Source organism: Tursiops truncatus, chromosome 2 (genome assembly GCF_011762595.2).
Source record: "Tursiops truncatus isolate mTurTru1 chromosome 2, mTurTru1.mat.Y, whole genome shotgun sequence".
Taxonomy (NCBI): Eukaryota; Metazoa; Chordata; class Mammalia; order Artiodactyla; family Delphinidae; genus Tursiops; species Tursiops truncatus.
Window position 1 is genome coordinate 62,957,985 of NC_047035.1, and position 23,141 is coordinate 62,981,125.

The window sequence follows — 23,141 nt, forward strand, 5'->3', positions numbered from 1 at the left end:
GATGAAATAGATAGTCTACCTGAAAAAGAATTCAGAGTAATAATAGATATCCAAAATCTTGGAAAAAGAATGGAGAAAATACAAGAAATGTTTAACAAGGACCTAGAAGAACTAAAGAGCAAACAAATAATGATGAACAACACAATAAATGAAATTAAAAATTCTCTAGAAGGAAGCAATAGCAGAATAACTGAGGCAGAAAACGGATAAGAGACCTGGAAGATAAAATAGTGGAAATAACTACTGCACAGCAGAATAAAGAAAAATGAATGAAAAGAACTGAAGACAGTCTCAGAGACCTCTGGGACAACATTAAATACACCAACATTCAAATTATAGGGGTCCAAGAAGAGGAAGAGAAAAAGAAAGGGTCTGAGAAAATATTGGAAGAGATTATAGTTGAAAACTTCCCTAATATAGGAAAGGAAATAGTCAGTCAAGTCCAGGAAGTGCAGAGAGTCCCATACAGGATGAATCCAAGGAGAAACACACCAAGACACATATTAATCAAACTATCAAAAATTAAATACAAAGAAAAAAATATTACAAGCAGCAACAGAAAAACAAATAATATACAAGGGAATTCCAATAAGGTTGACAGCTGATCTTTCAGCAGAAACTCTGCAAGCCAGAAGGGAGTGGCAGGACATATTTAAAGTGATGAAAGGGAAAAACCTACAACCAAGATTACCCTATCCAGCAAGGATCTCATTCAGATTTCACGGAGAAATTAAAACCTTTACAGACAAGCAAAAGCTAAGGGAATTCAGCACCACCAAACTAGGTTTATAACAAATGCTAAGGGAACTTACCTAGGCAGGAAACACAAGAGGAGGGAAAGACCTACAAAACAAACCCAAAACAATTAAGAAAATGGTTATAGGAACATATATATCAATAATTGCCTTAAATGTAAATGGATTAAATGCTCCAACCAAAAGACATAGAATGGCTGAATGGATACAAAAACAAGACCCGTATATATGTTGTCTACAAGAGACCCACTTCAGACCTAGGAACACATACAGACTGAAAGTGAGGGGATGGAAAAAGATATTCCATGCAAATGGAAATTTAAAAAAAGCTGGAGTAGCAATTCTCATATCAGACGAAATAGACTTTAAAATGAAGACTATTACAAGAGACAGTGAAGGACACTACATAATGATCTAGGGATCAATCCAAGAAGAAGATATAATAATTGTAAATATTTATGTACCCAACATAGGAGCACCTCAATACATAAGGCAAATGCTAACAGCCATAAAGGGGAAATCGACAAACATAGTAGGGGACTTTAACGCCCCACTTTCACCAATGGAGAGATCATCCAAAATGAAAATAAATAAGGAAACACAAGCTTTAAATGACACATTAGACAAGATGGACTTAATTGATATTTATAGGACATTCCATCCAAAAACAACAGAATACACTTTCTTCTCAAGTGCTCATGGAACATTCTCTAAGATAGATCACATCTTGGTGACAAATCATGCCTTGGTAAATTTAAGAAAACTGAAATCATATCAAGTATCTTTTGTGACCACAACGCTATGAGACTAGATATCAATTACAGGAAATAATTGTAAAATATACAAACACATGGAGGCTAAACTATACACTACTAAATAACCGAGAGATCACTGAAGAAATCAAAGCGGAAATCAAAAAATACCTAGAAACAAATGACAATGAAAACATGATGACCAAAAACCTATGGGATGCAGCAAAAGCAGTTCTGGGCGGGAAGTTTATAGCAATTCAACCTTATCTCAAGAAACAAGAAAAATCACAAATAAACAACCTAACCTACACCTAAAGCAGTTAGAGAAAGAAAAACAAAAAAACCCCAAAGTTAGCAGAAGGAAAGAAATCATAAATATCATATCAGAAATAAATGAAAAAGAAAAGAAGGAACCAATAGCAAAGATCAATAATACTAAAAGATGATTCTTGGGGGCCACGCTCGCCCCCAGGCCACCTCCTGCACCCCCCCGAACCTCGGCCCGGCCAGAGCCCCTTCCCCACCGGCGCGCGGGGTGGGGCGGGGCGGCGGCGAGGCCAAGGTGACCAGAAGCAGGCAGGGACTCGGCTCTCGTGGAAGCGGACCCCTGGGGGCTTCGGCAGGTCTCACCAGGGCCACCGGCAGGAGAGGGCAGGGAGGGGAGCGCAGCGGAGCCTTCGGAGCCCGGATTAGCACCATGGAGAGGTAAAGTAGAATTGCATGGGAAAATCATGGAAGTTGATTACTCAGTCTCCATAAAGCTCAGTGAACAACAAGACTGAAATTGCTCAGGAGATTCAGGAGAAGCTGGCTATTGAGGCCGAGAGACGACGCATTCAGGAGAAGAAGGATGAGGACATAGCTCGACTCTTGCAAGAAAAAGAGTTACAGGAAGAGAAAAAGCGAAAAAACACTTTCTAGAGTCCCCTGGAGCCAACACTTATGGTGATGGTTACTATTATGAAGATGGAGGAATGAAGCCCAGGTTGATGAAGGAAGCGGTCTCTACTCCATCACGAGTGACCAACAGGGGGTCAGAAATGGTATGATGCTGAAATTGCCAGAAAACTGCAAGAAGAAGAAATTTTGGCTACCCAGGTGGACAGGAGAGGAGCTCAGGTAGCTCAGGATGAGGAAATCGCTAGACTTCTAATGGCTGAAGAAAAGAAAGCTTACAGGAAAGCCAGGGAATGGGAGAAATCGTCTTTGGACAAAAGAAAGCATGACCCCGAGTGGAAGCCCAAGACAGCTAAATCAGCACACTCAAAGTCAAAAGAGAGTGATGAACCTCACCATTCTAAGAATGACAGGCCAGCACGGCCACTACCACCTACCATGACAGAGGCTGAGGATTCAGATTACACTCATTTTACAAACCAGCATAATTCCACACGTCATTTCTCAAAGTCAGAGTCTTCTCATAAAGGTTTACATTATAAGCCGTAAAAACCTAGGAACCTGTCTTGAAAACAGACTCACTGTAGCAAAATTACTGGATGATACAGAATGCGTTCCATGCTTATTTTTTTCTCCTATATTTTGTATTCCTCAGATTTATCCTCAAGTGTTTTTTAGACCATAAATAATTTTCATTCATTTAAAATGTTTTGGTTATTCCTGATCACTTGGGCAGTACAAGAAAATCTAGCTTCTGAATATTGGCCACCTTTATGCTGCATATGCTTCCTGGGATATAGTATCTAAGAGCTCTATAAAATGCCATTTTCGTTATGTATGGAGAATTGATATCTAGGGAATAGGCTTTATTTAGCAATTAGAATCTTGTGGAGATAATGATCAAAGTAACACAATGTTTGGATGCAATGCAGAATAAAAGAATATAAGAAATAATAAAAAAAAGATGATCCTTGAGAAGATAAACAAAATTGATAAACCACTATCCAGGCTCATCAAGATAAAAAGGGAGAAGTTTCAAATCAACAGAATTAGAAATGAAAAAGGAGAAGTAATGACTGACACTGAAGAAATACAAAGAATCATGAGAGATTACTACAAGCACCTATATATCAATAAAATGGACAACCTGGAAGAAATGGACAAATTCTTAGAAAAGCACAACCTTCTGAGACTGAACCAGGAAGACATAGAAAATATAAACAGACCAATCACAAGCACTGAAATTGAAACTGTGATTAGAAATCTTCCCACAAACAAAAGCCCAGGACCAGATGGCTTTACATGTGAATTCTATCAAATATTTAGAGAGAGCTAACACCTATCCCTCACAAACTCTTCCAAAATATAGCAGAGGGAGGAATGAACACTCTCAAACTCATTCCACGAAGCCACCATCACCCTGATACTAAACCAGACAAAGATGTAAAAAGAAAAGACACCTACAGACCAATATCACTGTTGAACATAGATGCAAAAATCCTCAACAAAATACTAGCAAACAGAATCCAACAGCACATTAAAAGGATCATACACCATGATAAAGGGGGGTTTATCCCAGGAATTCAAGGATTCTTCAATATACACAAATCAATCAATGTGATACACCATATTAACAAGCTGAAGGATAAAAACCATATGATAATCTCAATAGATGCAGAAAAAGCTTTCAACAAAATTTAACACCCATTTACGATAAAAACTCTCCAGAAAGCAGGCATAGAGGGAACTTACCTCAACATAATAAACGCCATATATGACAAACCCACAGCCAACATCATTCTCAATGGTGAAACACTGAAACCATTTCCTCTAATAGCACAATAGGCACAAGAAAAGGATGCGCACTCTCTCCACTATTATTGAACATAGTTTTGGAAGTTTTAGGCACAGCAATCAAACAAGAAAAAGAAATAAAAGGAATCCAAATTGGAAAAGAAGAAGTAAAACTGTCACTGTTTGCAGATGACATGATACTATACATAGAGAATCCTAAAGATTCTACCAGAAAACTACTAGAGCTAATCAATGAATTTGGTAAAGTAGCAGGATACAAAACTAATGCACAGAAATCTCTTGCATTCCTATACACTAATGATGAAAAATCTGAAAGTGAAATCAAGAAAACACTCCCATTTACCACTGCAACAAAAAGAATAAATTACCTAGGAATAAACTTACCTAAGAAGACAAAAGACCTGTATGCAGAAAACTGTAAGACACTGATGAAAGAAATTAAAGATGATACAAATAGATGGAGAGATATACAATGTTTCGGGGTTGGAAGAATCAACATTGTGAAAATGACTATACTACCCAAAGCAATCTACAGATTCAATGCAATCCCTATCAAGCTACCAATGGCATTTTTCAAGAACTAGAACAAAAAATTTCACAATTTGTATGGAAACACAAAACACACCGAACAGCCAAAGCAATCTTAAGAAAGAAGAATAGAGCTGGAGGAATCAGCCTCCCGGACTTCAGACTATACTACAAAGCTACAGTAATCAAGACGGTATAGTACTGGCACAAAAACAGAAATATAGATCAATAGAACAGGATAGAAAGCCCAGAGATAAACCCACACACTTATGGTTACCCTATCTTTGATAAAGGAGGCAAGAATATACAATGGGGAAAAACAGCTTCTTCAATAAGTGGTGCTGGGAAACCTGGACAGGTACATGTAAAAGAATGAAACTAGAACACTTCCTAACACCATACAGAAAAATAAACTCAAAATGGATTAAAAACCTAAATGTATGGCCACACACTATAAAACTCTTAGAGGAAAACATAGGCAGAACACTCTATGACATAAATCACAGCCATATCCTTTTTGACCCACCTCCTAGAGAAATGGAAATAAAAACAAAAAGAAACAAATGGGACCTAATGAAACTTAAAAGCTTTTGCAAAGCAAAGGAAACCCTGAACAAGACAAAAAAACAACCCTGAGAATGGGAGAAAATATTTGCAAACGAAGGAACTGACAAAGGATTAATCTCCAAAATATACAAGCAGCTCATGCAGCTCAATATCAAAAAAACAAACAACCCAATCCAAAAATGGACAGAAGACCTAAATAGACATTTCTCCAAAGAAGACATACGGATTGCCAACAAACACATGAAAGAATGCTCAACATCACTGATCATTAGAGAAATGCAAATCAAAACTACAATGAGATATCATCTCACACCAGTCAGAATGACCATCATCAAAAAATCTATGAACAACAAATGCTGGAGAGGGTGTAGAGAAAAGGGAACCTGCTCGCACTCTTGGTGGGAATGTAAATTGATACAACCGCTATGGAGAACAGTATGGAGGTTCGTTAAAAAACTAAAAATAGAATTACCATATGACCCAGCAATCCCACTACTGGGCATATACCCAGAGAAAACCATAATTCAAAAAGACACATGCACCCCAATGTTCATTGCAACACTATTTACCATAGCCAGGTCATGGACGCAACCTAAGCGTCCATCGACAGATGACTGGATAAGAAGATGTGGCACATGTATACAATGGAATATTACTCAGCCATAAAAAGAAATGAATTGAGTTAATTGTAGTGAGGTGGGTGGACCTAGAGTCTGTCATACAGGGTGAAGTAAGTCAGAAAGAGAAAAACAAATACCATATGCTAATATATATATATATGGAATCTAAAAAAAAAAGAAAAAGAAAAAATGGTTCTGAAGAACCTAGGGGCAGGACAGGAATAAAGACGCAGACGTAGAGAATGGACTTGAGGACACGGGGAGGGGGAAGGGTAAGCTGGGACGAAGTGAGAGAGTAGCACTGACATACATACACTACTAAATATAAAATTGATAGCTAGCGGGAAGCAGCTGCATCGCACGGGGGCATCAGCTCAGTGCTTTTTGACCACCTAGAGGGGTGGGATAGGGAGGGTGGGAGGGAGGCTCAAGAGGGAGGGGATATGGGGATATATGTATACATATAGCTGATTCACTGTTATACAGCAGCAACTAACACACCGTTGTAAAGTAATTATACTCCAATAAAGTTGTTAAAAAAAATCTATGAAGGAAAGGAGAGGAGCATTGTAAGATGTGTCAGCCATTTTAAAAGTAACTTTCCATACCATTTCTTACCTAATTATCATAATTAATGATGTGGTTTACATATGAGGAAAATGAGGCTCAGAGAGACTAAACTATATGCCAGAGATCCCTGAGAAAGTAAGTTTTAAAATCAAAGGTCCAATTTAGATCTATCTAATTCTAAAGATCACGACTGAAAACACTATTATTTCCTGAATTTCACAAATCACTGAGAGCATACCTTATCCTGACTTTACTAATGAAAAAACTGATGCTGAGAGGAACTAGAACCCAAATCCCTTGAGTAATTCATTTATGTTCCCACTATATCATACCTCAAAACAAGCTCTGTATCTTTGGTGTTACAAATATACAAGCCATGCATGTGGGAAATGAATAAATTTTTGTAAACTTAAAAAAAATGGGAGCAAAGTATTGGGTTTTTTGACATAATTTTGGCAAAAGTCGTACAGCTCTCTTCTAAGCTGAATTTTTAAATTTTTCTATGCTAATCAAATATTTCATTGTGTTTTGGACAGGGCTATTGATCTGGGTGAGGAAAGCAGGTCTGCACACAAGCCGACTCACTCTTAATGAAATTATTTTACAGAGGAAAGTTTCCAAGAACAATTTCAATTTATACCATTCAGAATATTACTGATTTTTTCCCCAGCTACTGCAGATTCTTTGGGTGACTCCACCAATGTAATAGGGTATCTTGAATTTTTCTTTGCAGAGGAAAAACCAACAGCATAGCCATGTTGATATGAGGTACAAATAGGGAAAGAGGAGAAAAAAAAAGTAAACAAGTAATAGAAAAGGAAAGCAAGATTAATTTTGCAGAAAACATATAGCTCTTCTTAAAATCTTTTTGTTGTTGTTTGCAGCAAAACACAAAACCAAACAACTGGGATATGATATAGCAAATAGAAAAAAATATATATATAAGAAAGAAAACACAGGACTTCCCTGGTGGTCCAGTGGTTAATTCTCTATGCTGCCAAAGCAGGGGGCATGGGTTCAATCCCTAGGTGGGGAAGTCCCACATGCCACATGGTGGGAATAAAAAAAAAAAAACAACCACATAAATAGTACATGAAAAGATTCTTGATAATAGATTTATGACAGAATGAATTGCCCAAAATGTTAGTCTCCAAGTTTATCTTTCTGCTTGAGTCTCTGGGAACCAAAACTTATGTTCATTTTCATGGATAAATCATGGAAATATTTAATAAAGACTACTTTTCTTTTTCCCTATTCCTTGCATCTTTATTCTTGTCTCAACCATGTACCTCATTCTAAAATTTTAAGACCCTAATAGCTATTTAACCCTCACAGTTGAAATAGATCAACATAAAAGTTTTAAAAAAATTCTACCTCAAACTCTAAGGAAAGCATAGAACACATTTCCCTGTGAATCAAAACGTGCAAGGTTAAAGACTGGCTTTGCTTATGTTCTGGTCTGCCCCTATTGAGCATTGTTTCTCCCTTCTTTGTCCTTCTTCCACCATCCTCTCCATCAGAGGACTATTCCCGAATTGACTGCAGAAACAGCAACTCTATTATATTTGCATAAATTCAGTAAGCATATACTGAGTGCCTAGTGTTTACTCATTCTTTCCATAAATATGTATTGAGTGCCTACCTCATGCCAGGTACTGCTGGAGAGAGCAGAGAAAGAGAGAGACAGAGACAGAGAGAGGAAAAGAGAGAGAGAGGGAAAGAGGGAGAGAAAGTAACTCTTGGAGCCTGGAATTATGCAACATAGGAAAAATTTTAAAACCTGCCTTAAAGAGAGGTTACAGCCTAATATAAGGGAGATGAAGCATAGAATGACTATAACATAGAGTATGGTGAGTGTCTTGGTAGAGAAAAAGCAAGTGCTGCTGAAGGACTTCAGAAGAGGGCTGCAATATTGTTTTCAAGCAGTTCTTTTTTTTTTTCTTTCTTTCTTTTAAAATTCTACTCCATATTCAGCCTAGCAGGATATCTTTAAAATGTGTAAGTCAGGAACTTTTCATATTGCAAGTTACTGAAAGCCAACCGAAACTGGGTTAAGCAAAATAAGGACTACACTGACCTGTGAAATAGAAAAGATCATGGTACTTCAGGCAACTTGGATCCAAATGCCCAAGCAATTCAAGACTTACTCTCCTTTTAAATATACCCTCTGTTCTCAGAGTGTTGGCTTTATCCCCAGCAGATTCTTCTCACATGTTGGTTCCTAGCAGTTCCAGGACTTCATCCTGGAAAAAAAAAGAGCTTCTCTTTTCCAACAGCTGTAGGAGAGAGTTTTATTAGACTGACCTGGCCATGTGCCCATCCCTAACACACTTGCTTTGCCCAGGGTGCTAGAATACTGAAGTCTAAAGGGGGCAGTGTGGCAGGAGATCAAATGAGACCAAGAGAGAGGTGGCTTTCCAAAGGAAAATCTGGGTATGATTATCAGAAGCTAGCAAGCCAACATATATCCACTGCAATCAATGTGGCTAATTACTTTTTTTTTTTAATCTCCACTTCAGTAAATTTAGAAAGAGCAACAGTCTAGGTCTGCTTTTCCTGCATCATCTTAACAAACTTAGGGATTGGTTATAATCACTATGAAGTGGGAGCAAGGTATAAAATCTGGACATGTTTATACCTTCTTTGAAGTTAGTCCCTCAATATGGGTTTTGTTTTTTGATCCAAAGTGTTGTGCTTTTCCTAACTATAAAATATATCCATAAGCAAACATGTATGCAAAAACCCATAAACTATACCAAAAAAAAAAAGAAAAGAAAAGAAAAAAAATGATGTCTTGATTTATCCATGCCACATCTTTTCTTCATTAACACAGATATTCAAGTACTGGTTGCAAGAAGAGAGGACTATTGGGCTTTTCATTGTTTTAACTCTTAAAATTTACTTAAAAAGGAGTAGATGCTCAAACTCTACTAAGATGTGGGGGTGGAGGAAACCACTGCCGTTTCTAGCATATGTGGCTACAAATGGTAAAGCCCTGAGCCTGAACAAAGGTTGTGATAATAGAGAGAAGAGGACTAAATCAAGAAATATTTAGGAAGTAGAATCATCAGGTCTTGGTAACTGATTGGACAAGAAAGAAGAAGAAGCCTTAAGATAATACCGGTTTCTGGGACTTCCCTGGTGGCCCAGCGGTTGAGAATCTGCCTGCCAATGCAGGGGACACGGGTTTGATCCCTTCTGGGACATGCTGTGGAGCAACTAAACCCATGCACCACAACTACTGAGCCTGTGCTCTAGAGCCCACGAGCCACAACTACTGAGCCTGTGTGCCCTAGAGCCCGCACACCTTAACTACTGAGCCCACGTGATGCAACTACTTAAGCCCAAGCACCTGGAGCCCATGCTCCACAAGGGAAGCCATGGAATAAGAAGCCCGCGCACAGCAACAAAGAGTAGCCCCCGCTCGCCGCAACTAGAGAAAGCCCGTGCAGAGCAACGAAGACCCAACACAGCCAAAAAAAGAATGATAGTAGTTTTTGGATTGAAAAACTGAGCGGATAGTGGTAATATCAGTGAAGTTATTTGATGAAGGAGGAAGATCAGGTTTGGGAGCGGGGAGGACAAAGATGATGAGTGCTGTTTTGTATGTATTGAATCTGAGTAGCTTGTGGAAGCTCTGAAAAGAGACTTGGGTTACAGATAGGGACACAGGTAGTCCTATCTGACTACCAAATAAATGATAGTCAGAATCGTGGGGTTGGATGACTCACACTACCAAAAGAGACCATTTTGTAATGTAAACATAATTTAAAAATCAACAAATATTTATTTGATACCATAGTAGGACATACGATAATTTTTTTTTAAAAAGCCTTTGTTTTCAAGGAGTTTCTATTCCTACACATACATCTTAATTTGTTTTGTGAGTTTAAAATTGGTACATTAGATTTTCTTAATTTTCTTTAAACTTTTGTTTTTTAAGTTGTGAAAGCAATATAGTAAAACATTTTAGTAAAAAAATACTAAGCAAAATATATAGAAAATAATTTTAAATCACCTGTGATTTCACTTTGCAGATATAATCACAAGTCTGGATTTTTTGAATCTTTTTTCTAACTACATTTTGTATGCATAATTTCTTTCACAGTTTTGATAACATATTTTCAGCTTTATATTGCTTTTTCACTTAATATTTTCTTGAGTATTTTCCATGTCATTAAAAAGTCTTCATATTCATAATTTTCATGGCTGTATGTCATCCCACCTACTGGATGTTTACCTCCTCTCTGATGGACATTCACAGTTTCTAATCTTTCAATGTTATAAATCATGCTTTAATATTTTTACATAAATATTTTTCCCATTTCTGATATTTTAGAGTAGGGTTCTAAACGTGAAACTAATGAATCAAAGTATATATAAACATTTTTAAGTGTCTTGATACATAATGCCAAATTTTGTAGTAATTACTGCTTCTTTCTAGCAAGCAATAGGAGTGTCTGCTGCTGCCTTTACCAGCAGTACGATGGCTAATTTAAAAACAAACTTTCCTATTTTGACTGATAAAATATTTCATTATTAAAAATTAAACTATATTGAGCGCAAGAAGCCAGACAAAAAGCATATACGGTATGCTTACACGTCTATAAAACTCTAGAAAATGCAAATTCCGGGTGACAGAAGGCAGATCAGTGGTTGCTGGTGCACCAGAGGTGGGGTGGTGGAAGGGAAGGATTACAAAGGGGCAAGAGGCCCCTTCGTGATCAATATTTTGATTGTGCTTATGTTTTCATAGATGTATGCAAATGTCCAACTCACCAAACTGTACAATTCGAAAATGTGCAGTTTATTGTATATCAGGTATACCTCAATAAAGCTGTTTAAAATTTGTTTAAAAAGAAACATTGTTTTAATCTGATTTTTAAAAATTATCCATGAGTGTGAACATTTTTCACATTTTAGTTGAGTATAGACTTCTGTGATTTTTTTTTTCATGTCCTTACTAACTTTTCTACCTGTACCTTAGCAATTTTCTCCTGGATTTGTGAACTCTACATATCAAGAAAATTAACGGTTAAAGTTATTCAGATTTCTTTTCCCTGTAATTTTTCTTTCTGTTACAGCATGCTTTTGGGAGAATTCATTTATTTGTGCAAGATAATTTTTACCAAGAAGATGTACTATAACCCTACAAGTCTCTATACTACAGTAAATTGTAAATCATCACTTTGCAAAACAAACAAAAATCCTTTAAACAAAACTCAAATTAAGGAAATGAAGGGGTGTTACTACCAAAGCCTTCAGAATTGGCACCTAAAATATACTGCACATCTGTTTTGGTGCTATGTTCTTAAGTTACATCTTAATTTACATAGTAAACAGCAGAGACAGGCGGAGGACTTTTAAAACACAAAAACTACTCGGGGAGCTTGTCTAAGAGTCACTAGGCTTACAAAAGCGCACGCAGGAATTATCTTCCCTGACTTTCTCGGGATCCTCCTCTGGCTGCTTGCACAGGAAACCAAAGCGGGGTAATGTCACGGGTGATCTCACGCTGGCATGACGTCAAGAACCCTTGACGTCAGAAGGCGGTTGCCACGGGGACCATTCGCCACCGACGGCAAAGTCGTGAAACCCATCACCATGCTCAGTCTCTGTGTCGGCCTCTACAGAGTCTAAGCTGCTAAAGAATCTTTAACCTTAAGGGGGCCTCAGGGAGAGAGGAGTGGTGCCGCTGCCGCCGAGAGCCCCACCTCCGCGGCTCCGGGTCCTGGGTACCGGGCCCCGGCCTGTGGCGGCGAGCGGCGGCCGCGGCGGCGGCGAAGGCGGTCGACCCGCCTGGGTCTCCTTTGCTCCGTGCAGGGCTGGGAGAGGGGAGCCGCCATATTGGAGCCGGAGCCGAAGGTGCTTTGCAGCCGCCGCGCGAGGCGGGTGGAGGTGGCGGCACTGGCCTGGATCTGGGAGGAGTCGGCCGCGCCGGGGCCCGCAAGGCTGGGGAGTGAATGAGCCGCTCACGCTAGTCTCCCCCCGCCCATTCCCTCCACTTTCCGCCGCCGGGACCGGGCCGGGAGGGGGCTGGAGTCGGCCGTGGCGGAGGCAGGATGTTCTCCAAGAAGCCGCACGGAGACGTGAAGAAGTCTACCCAGAAGGTGCTGGACACCAAGAAGGACGCGCTGACCCGCCTCAAGCACCTGCGCATTGTCATCGGTGAGGGGCGAGGGGTGGTGGCGCCTGGAGGCCTGGGTTGTCCGGCCTTCCCTCTCCTGGGAGCCCCTGGGGACTCTCCCTCCGCCCTGGCGCGATGCGGGAGTAGAGGGCGAGGCGTCGCCTCTGCAGAGACTGCGGGAGGGCGGATAATTTGGGGAGGGGAACCCTTGGCAGTTGGCAAGCACTAGTCACACTAACACGGGGTTTTCTCATTTTGAGTTAATAACCCGAACTGTTTTTTAAAAACACTTATTACTCTAAAGACTTAGATTATTTTTAGTCTTTCGGGAGACTTGGTGTTGCGGATAATGGTGTTTATAGGATATGTTTGTCAGATGACTACCGCCATCCCCACCCAAGTGAAATGAAAAAAAAAAACATCTCAGACAATATAAGCCTTAATCTTTCAAGTTTTTTGGCTAAGGAGAGCAAAGAGGAAGCAGTTATACCTCTGGGAAATGGGTGGCTCCCAAAAAGCTTGTGGGAAAGAGACCCGCCCTTGTTAATGCACCTTGTTCATAATTACTATCATTTAGAGGTGGAACTATTATTAATTATAGAAAACAAGGTAGTTTATAGCTTCCTTTGCTTTTCGAGAATTATATAGAATTCTATTTTTAATTAAAATTTTCTTACCGTCTGTTGCCCTCTGTTTTGCTGGCCGACCAAACTGCTCTTTGAGTTGTGGATATGGTGTTAAAGGAATTTTTGGGACGCTTGGTCATTTCTCGGGCTGGTAAGGGCTGTAATAATACTTATGGAACAACTGGTCCAATACTTGGATCTTTTTAGATGAAATCTGAGGTGAAGAGGAAAGTTAGTTTGCCTTTGTTGATGCAGAGAGTTAATGGCAGAACTGACTTTAGAACCCGGATGCCTGAATCCTAGTTGAGAGTTTATCATCTCAGGCTCTCTTCCTAAAGAATGTTCGTTTCGAAAAATGACGTTTATTCAGTGACATGTCTTTTATTTGAGGTGCATGTTTCTCTACTATATGGTTTACTCATACCAACAGGATAACACCAATACCTAACATTTGTATGGTACTTTACTGTTTACAGAATGACTTCACATAAATTATAATTAATCCTCACAATAACTCTAGAGTTAGTTAAATTATTATCCTCCATTTTTTACAAATGAGAAAGTTGAAGTTTGGGAATGTTAAGTGGTCATCCCGCTACTAGGAGGCAGAGCCAGAACTGGAACCCAGATTTCATGTCTCCAGTTTGATTTTTACTCTTTTTACATTGATGGCAGCAAATCTGTATCACAAGTAAATTGTGTTTATTCCTGTGGAATAGTAAGAAAGCAGTTAAATCCAGTTTAGCAATGTAAAAAGATTTTTTTCAAGAAAATATAAATCTTCTAAATATAGTTGAGGTTGTCATCTTTTTATTTAAATTCTACTTGAGAGTTAAGCTGTTGAAGAAAAATTTGGCTAGGGGACTGAGACAGGGAAAGTTAATGTGTGGATGTAGGAGATTTATCACAGATAATGGCAGTTTGAAATTGAAGACTTAATGGAATTTGATACCTACTTGGGACAAACTGTAGGCTGGGTAATGGCAGAGCTATAAAGTTGAGTTCCAATAGAGTATTGACATTTCCTAAATTAACTGCCACAGTTCTTTAGTTATGGAATGGTTAAGAAGTAGTTCATATATACTTCTTTGGCATAGAAGTTTTTTTTCCACCCTGGAGACGTGGTCTAAATTAAGAGGTCATACATATCAGATATTTTGTAGTGCCTAGATTTCTCAGTTTGAAAACAAAACAATAGTTTTTTTTTAAAAAAACCCTTTGCTTTTTAGAAATTTATTTTATTTATTTTTAGATGGAGCATATACTGTACATAAACATTTAAAATATCCTTATGAACCTTCAAATGGAGGACTTTGTGCTTTCAGATACTCCCTGCCCCGTGAGTGGAGGAGGTCCATACGGTGAGATTACTGCACTCATTTTAGAACAGTAATTCTCAACCAGGGACAGTTTTGCTCCCCTGGGGACAGTGAGAATGTCTGGAGACACTTTCGGTTTTCACAATTGGAGAGAGGTGCTACTGGCATCTAGTGGGTAGCAGGTATGCTGCTAAACATCTTGAAACGCACAGGATAATCCCTCACAACAATATTCTAGCTTCAGATGTCAATGGTGCTGAGGTAAACCTTGTCAAAATATAGAACAAAAACAGTTGGACCTCCAAATCCTGCACTTGGTTCGAACATATTAATTAATTGAATAAAATATTCTGTATCTTTAAGTGGTTACAGTTACTTTGTTTGAAATATGATTAATGTGATTCCTAAGAAAATGAGTGGGAGAGAGTAGAATGGCAAAGACTGAAAGGTGTCTTAGAGTTCTCCCATTTTGCAGATGGGAGAGCCGCTTCAGATCCTTTTTGCAAGTTAAGTGCAGGTTTTACATAAAGTAAACTCTGTGAGGAAACTAGTTTGCAGAATGATGGGGCATCGCCAATTACACAGGATTTTGACTTTTGTTTGGTCCCATCTAAACTGTATTTTTAACCTTTAAATGGAACTGCCATTCACCCAGGGTATTTATAGAATTCAGTGCATCCCAATATATGAGAACGTAATTTAAATATCTGGTGTAAGCCTTTGTCCTGGCATGTGTTCCCACTAAAGGGCAATTCCAGATGAATTTATAGAACTTGGAGGATTTAGATTTAAATCTACTGTGTTTATTGATATTGCTGTGTGTTTGATTTTTAGGAACTGGAAGTTAGAATTATTAAAAAATAGAAATAAGGCCTTGTCTAGTTGCTGAAGTTTCATGTTGACCTCTCCCCCTGCCCCCTCTGTTTTTTGGGTTTTTTTTTTACAATTAATGGCCTTAAGATAATGATAGTAAGTTAGCAGGTAACTTGGTATCTAACTAAATGGCTAACATAATTCTCGGCATGAAGTGGATATTGAGTAAATGTTATTGATAATTTTCTTGTATGGCAAGGTAACAGTTCAGTCTTCTTAACTTAAAAAAAAAGATAAGTGCTTATTAGCTAATAAATATATTGATTATTGTTGGATCATTCTTTTTAGTAGCTTTATTGAGGTGTAATTGACAGAAAATAAATCACACATTTAAAGCATATAATTGAATGCTTTTTCAAAAATTGAAGTACAGGTCATGTACAATATTATATAAGTTACAGGTATAAAATACAGTGATTCACAATTTTTAAAGGTTATACTCCATTTATAGTTATAAAATATTGGCTATATTCTCCACGTTGTACAATATATCCTTTTAGCTTATTTTATGCATAGTAGTTTGTACCTCTTAATCCCCTACCCCTATATTGTACCTCCCCCCTTCCCTCTCCCCACTGGTGACTACTAGTTTGTTCTCTATATCTGTGAGGCTGCTGTTTTTGTTATATTCACTGTTTTCTTGTATTTTTTAGATTCCACATATAAGTGATATCATACAGTATTTGTCTTTCTTTGACTTATTTCACTTAGTGTAATACCCTCCAAGTCCACCCATGTTGCTACAAATGGCAATATTTCATTCTTTTTTGTGGCTAAGTAGCATTCCATTGTGTATATATACCAATATCTTCTTTATCCTTTCATCCATTGATGGACACTTAGGTTGTTTCCATTGTAAATAATGCTGCTATGAACATTGGGGTAATTGAGTACATACATATACATATACATATTTTTGACATACATATACCTTGTGAAGCCATCATGACAATCAAGATTAGGAACATAGACAATCAAGAAAATAAATATATCTGTAACCTCCCAAAGTTTCCTTTTGCCCCTTTGTAATCCCTTCCTCTCACCCTTCCTTGCCTGCCATCCTACCCCTTCCCTGGGCAACCACTGATCTGCTCTCCTCTACATTAGTTTGTATTTTATATATATATGGAATTAACAGTATTTACTCTTTTTTGATTGGTTTCTTCTACTCAGCATACTTTGAAATTCCTCTATTTGTTTTGTGGTGGTGTGTCTATAGTACTTTGCTCTTATTGCTGAGTAATATTCCATTGTATGGATATGTTATAATTTGATTATCCCATTCACATGTTGATGGACATGTGGGTTTTCAGTTTTGGACTATTCCGTATAAAACTGCTGTGAGATGTACGTGTTATATAGATATATGCTTTCTTTTCTCTTGGAATAAATACTTAGGAATGGCATGGATGGATCCTATGGCAGTTGTGTGTTTCTTTTTAGAAGCTGATATACTGTTTTCTGTATTTTTACCATTTTACATCCTTACAAGCATTGTGTGAGAGTTCTAGTTCCTCCACAAATGCACCAACACCACTTGGTATGGTATTTCTTTCTCTTGTCAGCCACTATAATAAGTTATGTAGTGGATATAATTAGTGTTTCCCTGATATCTAATAACATTGAGCTTCTTTTCATGTGCTTAATTTGCCATTGTATAACTTCTTTGATGAAATCAAGTTCAAATCTTTCACCTATCTTTAAATTGAGTTTTTTGCTTTCTTATTTAGTTTTGAAAATTCTGTATATATTCTGGATACAAGTACTTTATCAGATACATGATTTGCAAAGATTTTTTTTTCCCCCAGTCTTTGGATGTCTTTTAATTCTATTATTTTCTTAGAAGGAGTAGGAATTCTTAATTTTGATAAAGTCAATGTATCCAGTTTTTCTTTTATGGTTCATGCTTTTGGTGTTGTATCTGAAATCTTTGCCCAAAGTCAAGGTCACAAAAATTTTCTCCTGTGTTTTCTTCTAGAGTTTTAAAATTTTAGGATCTATATTTAGGTCTGTGATCCATCTTGAGTGAACTCTGCAAATATGGTTTGAGGTATGGATTGAAGTTTATTTTTTTGCATATGGATATCCAAATTTTCCAGCACCATTTGTTGAAAATGACTGCCCTTTCTCCACTGAATTGCCTTTGTACTTTTTCCAAAACTCAGTTTTCTATATATGTATGGTTCTATTTTGGGACTCTGTTTTGTTCTGGTGATCTGTTTGTCTGTGTTGATGCCTGTACCACAGTGGCTTTTTTTGTTGTTGTTACCGTAACTTGATAATAAATCTTGAAATTAGATGGTGTTGTCCCTCCAACTTTGTTCTTCTTTTTCAAAGGTTTGTGTTTTTTTGGAGTGGTGGGAGGGAGCTATGCCAGGTCCTTTACCTTCCTGTATGGGTTTTAAAATTAGCTTGTCAGTTTCTCATAAATAAATAAACAAACAAACAAATTCTTGCTGGGGTTTTGATCGGGATTGTGATGAATTTGTAGGTCACTTTGGGAAAAATTGACAATATTGAATTCTCTGACTCATGAACAACGTATGTTTCTTCATTTTATATAGGGCTTCTTTAATTTCTCTAGCAGCATTTTATACTTTTTAATCTACAGGTCTTACACATCTTTTGTCACTTATCCCTAAATATTTTCTACTTTTGATACCATTGTAAATGATATCTTCATGACCATTTTTAAAAAAAATTTATTTTATTTTTGGCTGCGTTGGGTTTTCGTTGCTGCACACGGGCTTTTCTCTAGTTGTGGTGAGCGGGGGCCACTCTTCGTTGTGGTACGTGGGCATCTCATTGAGGTGGCCTCTCTTGTTGCCGAGTACAGACTCTAGATGCGTGGGCTCAGTAGTTGTGGCTTGCGGGCTCTAGAACTCAGGCTCAGTAGTTGTGGCGCATGGGCTTAATTGCTCTGCGGCATGTGGGATCTTCCCAGACCAGGGATCGAATCCGTGTGCCCCGCACTTGCAGGCAGACTCTTAACCACTGCACCACCGGGGAAGCCCCTTCATGACTATTTCTGATTGCTAGTAAAAGGAAATGCAGTTGATTTTCGTATATTGAGCTTGTATCCTGAAACCTTGCTAAACGCACTTATTAGTATTTTATAGATTTCATGGGATTTTTTGTTTTTTACATACATGATCTCATTGTCTGTGAATAAAGATGGTCTTGCTTCTTTTTAACCTGGATGCCTTTATATCTTTTTCTTGTCTTGAACTTATTGGAATCTCTAGCACAGTGTAGAATAGAAGTGGTGAGAGTGGACATCCTTGTCTTTTTCTTGATCTTAAGGGTAAAGTGATCAGTTTTTTACCATACAATATGATGTTAATTGTAGGTTTTTATAGATGCCCTTTGTCATGTTGAGAAAGTTTTATTCTCTTTCTAGTTTGCTGAGAGTTTTCATCAAGAATAGATATTAGATACGTCAAATGCTTTTTCTGTTTCTATTGAGGTTAACAGGTTTTAAAATTTTTTTTCATTCTGTTAATGTGATAAATTATAGTCATGGATTTTCAAGTGTTAAATCAACTCTGCAATCCTCTGCAAACCTAAGTTGATTGTGATATGTCATTTTTATATATTGTTGGATTTGATACTCTAAAACATTTGTAATTTTGTAATTATGTTTATGAGGGATATTGGTCTGTACTTTTCTTGTAATGTTTTTGCTTTTTTATAACAGATAATGTTAGCCTCATAATATTAATTGAGAAGCATTCCTTTCTTTTCAGTTTTCTGGAATTGTTCATGTAAAATTGGTATTTTTTTTCCTTAAATGTTTGGTAGAATTCACCAATGAAGCCATCTAGATATGGAGTTTTCTTTGAGGGAAGGTTTTTAACTACTTTAATAGAGGGCTGTTCAGGTTATCTGTTTCTTCTTGAGAGAACATTGGTAGTTTGTATCGTTCAAGGGATTTTCCGATTTCATATAAGTTGTCAAATTTATAGGTATAAAGTTGTTTATAATGCTCTGTTATTGTCCTTTGATATCTATAGAATCTGTGATGATGTCACCCCTCTTATTCCTAATTTGTCTTTCTTTCCTGATCACTCTGGCTGGAGGCTTATCTCTTTTATTGATCGTCTAGAAGGACCAGTTTGTGGCTTCATTGATTTTTCTCTGTTTTTCTGTTTTTATTTCATTGATTTCTGCTTTGGTCTTTATTATTCCCTTTTTCTGCTTAGTCTTAGTTTAATTTGCTCTTTTTGTAGCCTCTTAAAGTGTAAACTGAGGTTATTGATTTGAGACCTTTTTCTGTCTAATGTAGGCATTTGGTGATATAAATTTTCCCCTAAACAGCATCCCACAAATTATGGTATTTTGTATTTTCATTTACAGCTAGGTCCAAAATGCGTTCTAACTCCCCTTTTGATTTCTTCTTTGATCCATACAAGTGTGTTTTTTAGCTTCAAATATTGGTGGATTATCCTGATATCTTTCTGTTATTGATTTCTAATTTGATTTCATTATAGTCAGAAAACATATGTTTTATGACTTGAATTCTTTAAAATTTATCGAAATTTGACAGTCAGGAATATGTTTTAACTTGATGGATGTTCCATATTCGCTTGAAAACAGTATATATTCTGCTTTTGGTGGGTTGAGTGTTTGAAAAATGTCAGGATAAGTTGTTTGATAGTATTGTTCAGGTCTCCTATATCCTTGCTGAATTTGTCTCCTTGTTTTTACAAATTATTGATGGGGGGACTGAAATTTCTGACTGTAATTGGGGGGGTTTGTCTATTTCTTTTTGAGTTCTATCAGATTTTGCTTAATGTATTTTGAAGCTCTGTTATTAGGTGTCTAAACATTTAGGGTTATTATTTCCTCTTGATAAATTGAGTTCTTTAGCATTATGAAATGATATCTTTAACCTTGGTAATAGTCTTTGCTCTGGAATCTACTTTGATAGTAATATATAGACTTCTGCTTTCATTGATTAGTATATATTTTCCTGTCTTTTTAATCTATTTGTTTCTTTATATAAAGTGGATTTCTTGGTGGCAGTATATATTTGAGTCTTAATTTTTATTCTAATCTAAGAATCTCGGCCTTTGAATTGAGATGTTGGATGACTTTTTTTTCTTTGTCACTGTGCTATTCATTATATCCCCAGAACTTATTTATCTTATAACTAAAAATTTATACCTTTTCACTCTCTTCACCCATTTTCCCCACCCCTACCTCCTGCCTCAACCACCATTCTGTTCTCTGTTTCTATGAGTTTGCTGTCTTTAAATTTCACATATAAACGAGATCATACAATATTTGTCTTTCTCTGTCTTATTTCACTTAGCATGATGCCCTCAAAGTCTACCTATGCTGTAGCAAATGACAGGATTTTCTTCTTTTTTTTGACTGAATAATATTCCTTTGTATGGACATACACATGTCCATACAAATGAGTATATATATCACATTTTCTTTATCCATTCATCTGTTGCCAGACACTTAGGTTGTTTCCATGTCTTGGCTGTTGTAAATAATGCTGCACTGAACATGGGAGTGCAGATATCTCTTCAAAGTAGTGGTTTCGTCTCCTTTGGGTATATACCCAGAAGTAGAATTGCTGGATCATGTGGTAGTTCTATTGTTAATTTTTTTTAAAAAAATTATTTATTTATTTTTGGCTGTGTTGGGTCTTCAGTGCTGTGTGTGGGCTTTCTCTAGTTGCGGCAAGTGGGGGCTACTCTTCGTTGTGGTGCGTGGGCTTCTCATTGTGGTGGCTTCTCTTGTTGCGGAGCACAGGCTCTAGGCATGTGGGCTTCAGTAGTTGTGGTGTGTGGGCTCACTAGTTGTGGCTTGTGGGCTCTAGAGCGCAGGCTCAGTAGTTGTGGCATGTGGGCTTAGTTGCTCCGTGGCATGTGGGATCTCCCTGGACCAGGGATTGAACCTGTGTCCTCTGCATTGGCAGGTGGATTCTTAACCACTGCGTCACAAGGTAAGTTCCCCCTTTTTTTTTTTAAACATTTTTTTAAATTTCTTGGCCACGCCGCCTGAGGTGGGATCTTAGTTTCCCAACCAGGGATCAAACCCATGCCCCCTGCAGTGGTAGCGTGGAGTCTTAACCACTGGACTGCCAGGAAAGTCCCTCTATTGTTAACTTTTTGAGGAACCTTTATACTATTTTTCATAGTGACTGGACAAATTTACATTTCCACACAACTGATTTTTGTATGTTGATTTTGTGTTGTGTAATTGTACTGAATTCATTTATTAGTCTGATAGTTTTCTAGTGGAGTCTTTAGGGTTTTCTATATTATAAGATCATGTCATGTGCAAATAGAAACAGGTATACTTCTTCCTTTCAGATTTTGGTGGCTTTTATTTTTTCTTTTTCTTGCCTCTTTGGCCGAATTGCTCTGGCTAGGACTTCCAATACTGTGTTGAATAGGAGTGATGAGAGTGGGCACCTTGCTCTTTCAGCTTTCACCATTGAATATGATGTTAGCTGTAGGCTTGTCATATATGACCTTTATTATGTGGCAGTACATTCCCTCTATACCCAGTTTGTCGAGAGTATTTATTATGAATGTGATGTTGAGTTTTTTTAAAATGCTTTTTCTGTATCTGTTGAGATGATCATATGACTTTTAACCTTCATTTTGTTAATCTGTGAATCACATTGGTTAATTTGTGATGTTTGAACCATTCTTGCATGCCTGGAATAAATCCCGCTTAATCATGGTTATGATCCTTTTAATATATTGTTGCGTTTGGTTTGCCAATGTTTTGTTAAGGATCTATGTTTTCCAGGTATATTGGCCTGTAACGTTCTTTTCTTTTCTTTTTTTTTTTTTCTTTCTCTGTAGTGATTTTGTCTGGTTATGTTATCAGGGTAATGCTAGCTTTGCAAAATGAGTTTGGAAGTACTCCCTCTGTTTCCATTATATGGAAAAGAGTTTGAGAAGGATTGGTATGAATTCTTTAAATGTTTGGCAGAATTCACCAGTGAAGCCATCTGGTTCTGGACATTTCTTTGTTAGGAGGTTTTTGATTACTGATTTAGTCTCATTACTTGTAATTGTTCATTTCAGATTCAGACCAATAACTTGCCATTTAGATCTGGATGACATACATTTAAAGTCATTATTGATTTGTTTGAGTTTGATTTAAGTTTGTGTCTGTTATCTTGCTGTTTTCTATTTGGCTTATCTTTCTTAGTTTTCTGTTTTCCCTTTTTTTATATTAGTTGAATACATTTATGATTTTTTAAATTTGTCTTATTAGCTATAATCTTTTATTTTAGTTGTTGTTATATGATTTATAGTATGATTTATATATCTTCAACTTCTCAGAGTCTACTTACTATTAAGTGATATTCTACCACTTCTTGTGTTGTGTAAGAACTTTACAGAGTGTACTTTAATTTCTCTTCCCAGCCTTTATACTTTTCTGGTCATACATTCACTTATATTGATACATGTTGTAAACCCTGTAATTGTTTTGTCTAAGCAAGCAGTTATCTTTTAGATACTTTTAAATAATGAGGAAAAAGATACATATTTACCCATGTGGTACCATTTTGAGCGCTCTTCATTCCTTTGCAGAGATGGATATTTCCAGCCAGCCAGCATCATTTTGTTTTTGTTGGAAGGATTTCCTTTAACATTTGTTTTGTAATGATGGTCTGCTGGTGATGGATCCCTTATGCTTTTGTTTATGTTAAAAAGT

The 23,141-nt window shown here is 37.3% G+C and overlaps 1 protein-coding gene and 1 pseudogene across 5 annotated transcripts in view; both read left to right on the forward strand.

Annotated features, from left to right (window-relative positions):
* Window positions 1-1,949: 1,949 nt before the first annotated feature.
* LOC109548116 (coiled-coil domain-containing protein 50 pseudogene) lies at window positions 1,950-3,110 on the forward strand (annotated as a pseudogene).
* An 8,849-nt stretch (window positions 3,111-11,959) lies between these two features.
* Window positions 11,960-23,141, forward strand: part of RALGAPA1 (Ral GTPase activating protein catalytic subunit alpha 1) — a 219,904-nt gene continuing 208,722 nt past the window's right edge. For 2 of the 5 annotated variants that reach the window (XM_019924021.3, XM_019924023.3), the window contains exon 1: window positions 11,969-12,672. In XM_019924021.3, the coding sequence (XP_019779580.1) occupies window positions 12,567-12,672 (106 nt within the window). In that variant the 5' untranslated portion in view covers window positions 11,969-12,566. Of the gene's footprint in view, window positions 12,673-23,141 lie in introns of all 5 variants that reach the window. The other 3 variants (XM_033851187.2, XM_019924020.3, XM_019924026.3) reach the window with 3 other exon arrangements.